Raw genomic sequence first — 10,064 nt, forward strand, 5'->3', positions numbered from 1 at the left:
TAATCAAATAGTTAAGATGTAATCAGTGTGGTTTTAGAGTGGTTCAGAGCGGTTTGGTTTCTAGAGAAACTTACCGAGTCAGAATTGTTCAGTGGTAAAGAACTTAAACTCCACTCATGGTGGAGGGATACATGCAGGGTGCTGTGAGGCAAAATAGTCCCCAAAGAAAACTTTTCAGATTTTCCACTATTTTCCATCTTCAACATTCCATATAAACTCAGAAGACTCGTGTAGGTTCACTGGTGGTTCTGGATAGTAAATAAAATGTCTATATCTGTGTTGTAGTCATGGCGACCCCTGGTTCCCATCACCACCACTGTAAAGACATCTGAACCACTTCACACCAAACCACTCTGAATCACTCTGATTACATCTCACACACTGAGTTATGGGGGAATTTTGGAAAATGGGTGGATTTCCCCTCTATGTACAATGTCCCTGGACTTTTTAGTAAAAAGAAAAATGATCATCCAAACACAGCTTTTGATTTTTTTTGTGAGTACAAAACTTTATTCTGAAGTCATATCAAAGTCTCCTAAATAAACAAAAAACAAAACAAAAACAAAAACAATCTCACACAGTTGACCCCCCAATCACTAAACCACTAAACACCTCCAAAACAACAGCACCGTTACAGCCAGTCCACCGCAGGCAATCCTGATCTCCCACATCCGAACCACTGAGCTTCATCAACACCGTAGTATCATGTTAATATGATGTATCGGTTCCTCTGTTCCTCTAGAACCTCAGATTGCCTGGTGTCGCAGCATAAAGGTGGACAGTCTATTTGCCGGTGATGAGAGGGTTCCTCAGAACCACGATGACCGAGTCTCCTCTCAGGAACATCTTGGAGATGTAGCGATCCTTATTGACCGGTTTGGACTTCTTCTTGCCTTTGCCGCTCTTGGGAACCTCCGTCCACATCTCCTTCACGTTCTCCAGAACCATGTTACAGTGCCTGAAACGACACAGACAAAGTGAGGAACCGCAGTACACAACATGACCCACAGGGTTAAACTCCACACAAATCTATTTACCTCTGAGGGCGTGTATATTTTCGGGAACCTTGCGGCTGGAATGTCCTCACGCTCACGATAAATTCAACGATGGCAGCTTAGCTACTTGATATGAAACAGGAAGCTGTATATTGTCCAGAAGTGACAATGTGTTGTTTTATAGGATCCGACTTATTATCTAGCACAAGAAAAAGTGAGGGAGGGTGAATCCTCACCGTCAAAGAAGAGAAAAGATGAAGAAGTAAAATGAAAACCTGATGGCCACCGTAGGCTCTACTACACGCAGGGAAAGGGAGGGGTGAGGGAGGGGGATTCAGCTGGGTGCAAATCTGCAACCTCACCACTAGATGCCACTAAATCTTACACACTGCACCTTTAATATTTATGTTCTTGAATCATTATTTAATCTGAATGATAAACAGGGCACTTTATGAGAATCACTGCAAGAGAGGCGGCACTCTGTCTGATCCGACTCATCAGATGTCAGAAGAAATAAATATCGTGATAAATTGTGTATTGTGAAATCATGATTACATTTTTACTGTATCGTCCATCTCCACGATACAGTCTGTAGCACACGAAGAAATGAATCAATTCATTAAAACTGGCTACAGAAGTTGTTCAGTACATCAGGGCTGCCTGAAGTGTGGCCTGTTAGGATGTTCGATTTGGCCCTCCAGAGTTACCCTAACCCAGAGATCGGCAACATGCGGCTCTTTTACTGTCCTGTTGCTCCACAGCAGAATCAGATTTGTCCTTAAAAATAAAATCATCCTCCTTTACAGTTAATGGGGCAGTCGTGGGCTGGAGGTTAGGGAACCAGTTACCGGAAGGTTCAATCCCCTTGGCCGACAGTACGAGCAAGGCACCTAACCCCCACCTGCTCCCCGGGTACCGTGGATAGGGCTGCCCTCCGCTCCGGGCAAGTGTGCTCACTGCCCCCTACTGTGTGTGTGTTCACTAGTGTGCATGTGGGTGTTTCACTGCACGGATGGGTTAAATGCGGAGGTCTAATTCCGATGTGTTCAGACACAGTTCTAATGGTTCTGAATTCTGAATGTAGAACTGCTAATTCACCCTTTAACGCTGAACATCAGCGCAGACTGCTGGTCACCATAGCAACACAGACAACCGTCTCGCCTAGCTAGTAGCTAACACAACAGCAAAGAGAGAGATTTAAGACGAACATCGATAATTTGGAGACAAATGGACTTGACGCGTTTAATCTGCGGTGAGAAACTGACAAACACTAAAAAGTCACAAAGCTGAAGTTTCTCATTCACCAGCTTCTTGTTCGAATTTTCACGTTCCACCTTAAATGGTGCAGCAGTTACCTACATAGTTAGCTACACTCTGGCTCCTCAGGCATCTTTTAAGGTGGAACAAGAAAATTCGAAGAAGCTGGAGAATGAGAAGCCACTTCAACCTTGTAAAATGTCGAACATTAAGAGACATTTTACAAGAAAATATTCTACTTTTGTGGAAAAGTTTCCTGCTGGAGATGTGAGAAAAGCAGCTACAGCTGAGCTAAAGATTAAAGCAGAGCAGAGTAAGTCTGAGTTTTTGTTTTTATTATATTTTTTGGCCTCAAGGAAGTTTGTGCTCCCTGTTCCACACAGTCGGTCGTGAGGAGCGTAAATACCTGTCGAACGCCTTCACTCGGCCCAGCAGCTTCTTGTTGTTGCGGCAGTTGATGAGGACCTGCGTGTTGTTCTTGACGGACTGTGTGAGGACGGACAGCGGCCCGGTGTTGAACTCCTCCTCCTCTCGCTTCTGGAGCTCCTCAGGAGTCATCTCGGACTTCGGCTTGTTCAGAAGACTCCTGAAACAGTCTGAACAGAGCAGCTCAAATCCTTCAGACCATACTCACAATATATATTTAGTAATGAAATATGTAGTATTTTACTTTTTTAGTCAGCTTAAACCAACATTTAAACCACCTGACAAATGAAATCTGAATGTTTATGTATTTCTGCCTTGTTTTATTTGCTTGAGACGTATAAAACTCCATTTCCGTTTTACTCTATAATTGTATTTTATTGTATGACACTGTAAATAAAGCCTTGGTCTCACTGGCTTAACCTCCCCTGAGTACAATCCAAACGCGTCACCTGACCTTTAAAATACCATGAGAAACTATAACATTTCTACAGTACTATAATAATCCATAATCTATACTTGATATCTCTGTTTTTGTAGTGTATTTAAGAAAACTGTTTTTTTAACACTCTTTAAAAACACAAAATATATAACCTACAACCCTAAAACTCGGACTGGAACGAAGCTGCGGCTGGCTTCTTTTGGAATTGTCCGTTCCACCTTAAAGGCGCCATAATGTAACTGCACCATTTAAGGTGGAACGGACAATTCCAAAAGAGGCCTGATTTCGCTTCTCTCCGTCGCAAAATATCACATAAAGCCTGAAACACGCAGACTGGAACCAAAGCAGAGCCAGTTTCAGACCCAGTGCGGCGCTGTTTGTGATTATTAATGATGGTTTAACTGGTTTTGTTCTGTTTGACTGCGCTCCGTTTCTGCGCTCTGATGGCCCCACACTGTTATAACACTCACATTAGAGACAAACCAATAAACTCACATGATTTCGGCTCTAAATCCTCCTTTATTCTCCTTTATTCCGCTTTTATTCGGTTTTTGTCCGCAGAGCGAAACTCGCCGCCGCGCACGTTTATAAAACGCAGTGTAATGGCGCCGCTTCCGCCCCAATAAAAGACCTTCCGTGACTTTTATCTTTTTAAGTCGTATTAGGTTATTGTTTTTAACATTATTATTACTTTCATTTCATTATTATTTTTTTTAAATATATAATTTTTATTGTTTTGTTCGTTTCTTTTTTGGTCATCATATATCTTTTCATTTTTTTATTTTTTGTAAAAAAATTAAGTATTGCTTTAAATGGTAATCTGTAATTTTTTGTATTATTTCTGTATTTGATTTTTAACTTGTAATTTTTTTTCTTTTTATTTTTTCTCATATTTTATTTTTAATCTTTTTGAATGATTTGTTTTATAAGTTCTTTTCTTGAGTTGGAGCTTTTTTTTATATTTTATATTTCTTGTGGCATTGATCTTTATATTTTATAAAATAGTAAAACAAATTTTATTTATTGTTTGATTTTTATTTTTTATTATTTTTAAAATAGTTGTATTAGTTTAAAGGAGTAAAGTAATAGTTTACATGTTATCTGTTAAAGTTATTTTGCCATGCCCCCATACCGATTAATATGATCAGAAAAATGAACTAACCAGGTAAACAAGGTCAGTTTAGATTTCAGTTGGCTTTACTCAGTAAAAAAGAATTTTCAGTACTGATTTGCCATCAGGCCTGCAGTTTAGTCTGATATCCTGAAAACTGGGCTTTGTAGAACTGCAGTGGAACTTTAGAACATCCAGAATCTTTTAGCACAGGACCTGAAACCTGTACGGCTGTTTTTCTGTCTTCGGATCTTTTGGTCTAAAATAATGTAAAATAAAATAAAGAGCTCCAAAGTGATCAACAGTCAAACAGAACAGAGCTGAAGCAGCACACAGACTGATTAGTACTCACTAATATACATGAGTGGACATTTTAGTGTTAGAGTGGCATTTAGAGCAGTATTTTCATGATCACACACAGGAAGGACAGATCCATCAGAACTTTACTGAAGTACACAGAGCTGAACTGACTAACAACAACAACAACAACAACAACAACAATAATAATAATAATAATAATAATAGCAGAATTTAATAAGATCAGAATATGAAGTGTGAAATGTAAGAATGAGTCAGTCTCACTGTGTGTATGGTGTGTGTGTGTAGTGTGGTCTGACGGAAGGGTTAGAGTGTGTGTCTGTGTGTGTGTGTGCGTAGTGTGTATGGTGTGTTTGTTGTCACAGCACGAAAATTATTGATTAATTTATTAAACAAAGTTAATATGAAAACAGATTAACTCACAGCCCCTCAGGACACACAGATAATGAACTCTCTGTGTCTCTCTCCCTTTTCTCTCTCTCTTCCCACGTCATCTTTTTTCTTTCTTTCTCTCTTTTCTTTCCTCTCTCTCTCTCTCTCTCTCTCTCAGTGTAATCAGAGCTCCTCTTTATTTGTGAGAGACGCTGCTGATCGATCTCAGGGGGAGAATCTGATACAGTGTTGGGGGTGTGAATCTTTGGTCCAGTCAGAAACTGAAGCATACAGACCCAAAGTGAATAATAATAATAAAAATAATGATAATGATAATAATAATGATCATAATCATAATGTAAAGGCACTAAAGCTCCCTTCACAGCTGCTCTTTTACTCTGTAATTTGATGTTAATCAATCAGGAGTTTTAATTAAACACTGTGAACAAATGCTGCAGCTGAAATCCCAGCAGAGCTGACTCAGCAACTCACCTGCACAGGAAACCACACAGAGCAATCACTGTTCACCAGTGAAGAGACTCTGACTGTCAGAAGTGCACTGAACACATTAATAAACACATTAATCATCAGTTACGAGACTAAATGATCAATAAATGGATTAAATTACTAGTTATCACGTGAAATCATCGATAATAAAATCAGCCGGCCAATCAGGAATCAGACTGCAGAAATCATGATCGAATAATATTTTCAGAAAAATCCTGGAAAACGTTGTGTAAATAATTCATGCATCCTATAAAAACTGCAAAATTCTTATTGAAAAACTGCAAAACATCTTGTAATAATCCAATAAATATCCGGTAAATGTTGTATAAGATTCTTAGAAACATTCTGTAAAATGATTATAAAACATCTTGTAAACATCCTGTAAGATTCCTATAATCTTCTTTGAAACATGCTTTAAAAAATCTTTAAAATATCCTGTAAAATACCAATAAATGGAAAAATGCAGTAAAAGTCTCATAAAAATTCTTATGAACATTCCCTTAAAATTACAACAAACATCCTGCAAACATCCTCTACAATTCTTAAAAACATTCTGTAAAATTCCTATAAAAATCCTACAAAAATCTTTTAAAAATCCTGTAAAATTCACTCTTTGTTTATTACAAATGTGCTTTATGTAAATGTCTGATTAACTGAACTTTCCTGATCCCAAATCTAAATAATCAGAACAAAACACAGAACTCGCAAAAACATTTATTTCATACACATGAAACCAAATTCATTTTAGGTTCTAAATCTCATTTCACTGTGTGCAGGTTTAACAGGTTTCTGATTTCATCTGTAGTTATTTTTATTATTTGATAAAAATCTATTTTTAATTATGGAACCTCACTTTATATTTATATTAGCTTGTTACAAAGAGGTTACTGTCCACAGCAACAGTAGCACATTAAAATCACTGTGGTGAACTTGTAGTAAAATTGATGTTTCAGAGAAAAATTCAATCATCATGCAGTTTTGACAGAAAATGCATTTGTTATAAACTGTACAGTACAAAAGAAAAGAAGTTTCAGACATGCTCTGTTAGATTTCCTTCCATATTCAGTTTAATAATAATAATAATAATAATAACAATAATAATTTACAGTCTCTAATTAGACTTCTAAGTACAGTAGGGCCAATAGGAGCTGACGGTGTTGGGGTAAGTGTAAGGGGGGTAAAAGTGGGTGGGGTTAGTGTGGAACTGCTGCAGGATGCCTGTAGTAGGCGCTGTTTCCTCAAACAGCATGGCATCTTTCCTGGCACTGCAGCAACCTGCACCTCAGCAGAGCCATGGTGGGGCAGGATGGCCTTTACCGCCCATACCTGGACCTGGGGCCAGTGGGCTGGGCACTGCCCTGTTTGCATCCCCAGGGGGCGCAAACGAGGCAGTGCCCAGCCCACCTCCCCTAGGTCGGGCACCTACCCAGCTGTTGCCATGCTGGGATGCGGGCACCGGGTGCTGCAGTGCCAGGAAAGATGCCACTGGCCAGTAAAAGGAGCCAGAAAACGCAAGCCCCGCCTCCCGCTTAGCTAGCTTGGCTAGCTTAGCCCCATTAGCCGCTTGGCGCTGCGTTATCTTGCCCGGCCTCCCGCCGATAAAAACCTCGCTGCACGGGTCGAGCATCCAGTAGCTGCCTTTGCCCGGGTCGTCCTGTTGCCGTGGAACCCGGACGAAGCACTTGTTGAGGCTCAGGTTGTGGCGGATGGAGTTCTGCCAGCCCCGCCCCTTCCTGTCGTAGTAGGGAAACCGTGACGTGATGAAGTCGTAGATGCCGCTGAGCGTGAGTCGGCGCTGCGGGCTGTGAGCGAGCGCCATCACGATCAGGGCGCTGTAGCTGAACGGAGGCTTCTCTGCCGCAGCCTCCCCGCCCCCCTTCCGCTCGGCTCCGCCCCCCTTCCGCTCGGCTCCGCCTCCTCCTGTTTCGGAAAGTCCGGCTGATTTCGGAGCCCTGGGCAAAGACAGATATAAACATGAGTTGTGACGGAAGCTCCCGCCCACAGAGTCTGATTGACAGGCATGTTTCATCGACAGAGATGATACAACTAGTCTATCCAGGCTCCGCCCACAAATGCATTATGCTTTACAGCACATTAACTTCATTAGTTGTTGTGTAATTTCACAGCATCTGTGACGGAAACGTTTATACTACAGTTTTTTCATTTGGATTTAAAAATGTCGATATATAATTGTTACTGTAATATATAAAATGTTATTTATATAATCATATAAATATGATGAGGAAAACATTGGGGGTCAATCTCTGTAATTCAGCCATGCACAGTAGCCAGTGAAGTAGGCTACGGTGACATTCAGCCACAATCCACAGTGTGAATTTAGCAAAGGTATAAATAATCAGCGGAACTTCATGACGTTACTAAGCTAGCAATGTTACTAAATCCCCTCCGGTCACGTCAGTCATGATACAGTTATGCTATATTGTTAAGTAGCTATGATGTTAGCTAGTTAACAACATTAGTAAATCTATTACAGCATCCCTGACAGCAAGAGGCTACTGGACCACTGTCGGCCCGCCGATGGCAGAGCTGGCGGCCCACTGGCGTTTTTGCTCAGTGATTTCTGGCGGCCCACCGGTGGTTAAGCAGAGTATTAGACAAAATTCCTCTTATCATCACTCATTTTCACTCACAGTCCAGTTTACTGATTTTTCCTTCTTCTTTTCTTCAGTTACACTTTGTAAATTATTTTAGTAAATTATTTTAATCCAGCTCAGCGTCAGCAACACTTTCTATAGAATCATTTTATATCAGGTCTAGTCATTAATTTTCTCTCTCAGTTGTTCGTAATATTTGTCTTAATTTATTTCCTAAAATAAAAGTCTCTGTGCATTAAAAATCTGTCTGGGGAGATTAAAAACTAGGTATACCCTGTAAGCAGGACAGTAATCTGGATGGTCCCAGGGTGGACCAGCAGTGGCAAACAGTCAGTGGGGTGCCGACCTTATCAAGCAGGTGGACTGATATATCCTGGCTGTCTGGGATATCACTGCTGAACAAAACCTCGTATCTCTAAAATGATAACTTTACAGGAGAAGGAAACACTGACTTACATTAAAAGTTAGGTTTATGTAACCAGACTTTCCCCTCAGGAGTCTTGTGCTGTTTAATTTTCTCACACTCAGAACTGTTCACAGCGCTGTACGTCCACAATTTACTGCCTCACAGTGTCATTTGCAATTAAACACTTCAAATTTTGGGCTGGTTTCAGCTTCTGGTGGTCAGATTTTAAACACACTTTGGACTGGAGATTTTTATGGGACCTGGCAACCCTGAGTACTGTAGGCTAGCAATGACATTAACTTAGACAGGACATTAAAACAGCTGAAGCTGGTTGTTGACTTTCTGCTGAGCTTATCAATCAGACATTTATCCACAAAAACTCTGATTACACTCAGAGACGCAGGAGTCGTTTTGTTGGAGTGTTGAATCTCCTCACTTCACCGCTCGCTCACACCTGTCTGCCTTCACAGGTGTGTCGTCCCAAAATCCCCCTCAGGGACCAATAAAGTACACCTGCCTATCCATCTACCTGTCAGTCTGTCACAGAGTCAGTCTGGGCTGGATTTGGGCTGCACTGAATGTCCTGAAATTAATCCTTATAAAAGCAAATAACAGACATTTTCACACGTTTATATTTCGGCATAAACTATTTAAAGTGACAGTTCATCCCAAATTCAGTTTCCCCCTCTTTCAAATGTAGCTGATCAGCCGAGATGTTCGGTGTCTGAAGTTTACTTCTTTAGTTTTAACGCTGGAGCTATGAGGCTAATATGGTTAACAAGTAATGGAAGCCTATAACCACCAATTAGCATGGTGCTAACTGCATGCTAAATCATTATAGACGTGTCTCAATTGTGCTCGTGAGGTTGGTTTCCTTTTTGACAGCTTTCTATGTGAACTATGTGAGCAGTTATTCCTGCACCATTTAAGGTGGAACGGAAAACTCAGATAAGAAGCTGACTTTAACATCTCTTCATATATGGAGTGTCTGTATGGGACCCCTGGCCCCTGGGGGTCCGAAAGCACTCTCCTACCTTTGCCCGCCATAACATCCACCCCTGTTCAAGTCTCTCTCTCTCTCTTTCTCGCCCTCAGTCCGTCGCTCCAGCAGGCTGCGGATGCTGAATGGGTGCAGAACTCTTTCGGGGGTCTCCCGGTCCTCCATGTCCATCACCTCCTCCTCCTCCCCCCCACCACAGGTCAAGTGGCGCAAAATTACAAATAAAACCTCAAAGCTTACAAATAAAAATAAAGCAGTTTAAGCTCAAAATCACTGAAGCTGTTCATTTTGTCCTCCTGCTGCTCTGAACTGAGCTCTGAACTCTAAAGCTCCACTACAACCCCAGATCATGAATAATTCATTACCACATGCTGGCCACGCCTCTTTCTGCCCCACCCCTCTCTGACTGCCCCCTAGAGGGTGGAAAAAATTAACACCCAGAATGAAGTTCTAATACAAATTGTAAGAAAATTAATTTCAGAAGGAAGTTTAAATAAAATTAATATCCAGAATGAATTTGTAATACAATTAATATTAATATTATAACAAATAACCAGAATGTTTTGTATTTGAAAAATGATAAAATCTCAGATTATTTACAGTAATTTCTTGATAAAT

General features: G+C 40.7%; 1 protein-coding gene across 1 annotated transcript; it reads right to left on the minus strand.

The window, feature by feature from the left end:
* Positions 1 to 488: 488 nt before the first annotated feature.
* On the minus strand, positions 489 to 3,740 carry snrpd2 (small nuclear ribonucleoprotein D2 polypeptide). The gene is made up of 3 exons (XM_036585573.1): positions 3,613 to 3,740; positions 2,659 to 2,838; positions 489 to 958 (listed from the first exon to the last, which is right to left on the minus strand). Coding segments are annotated over exons 1-3 (357 nt in total). The 5' UTR covers positions 3,615 to 3,740; the 3' UTR covers positions 489 to 783.
* Positions 3,741 to 10,064: the final 6,324 nt, after the last annotated feature.

Source organism: Colossoma macropomum, unplaced genomic scaffold (assembly GCF_904425465.1).
Source record: "Colossoma macropomum unplaced genomic scaffold, Colossoma_macropomum, whole genome shotgun sequence".
NCBI classification, from domain to species: Eukaryota; Metazoa; Chordata; class Actinopteri; order Characiformes; family Serrasalmidae; genus Colossoma; species Colossoma macropomum.

Excerpts from the sequence above, each read along its gene's own strand:
- snrpd2 (XM_036585573.1), bottom strand. Across the intron at positions 959-2,658 it reads CGAGTGAAGGCGTTCGACAG|GCACTGTAACATGGTTCTGG; the intron begins GTATTTACGCTC and ends GTGTCGTTTCAG.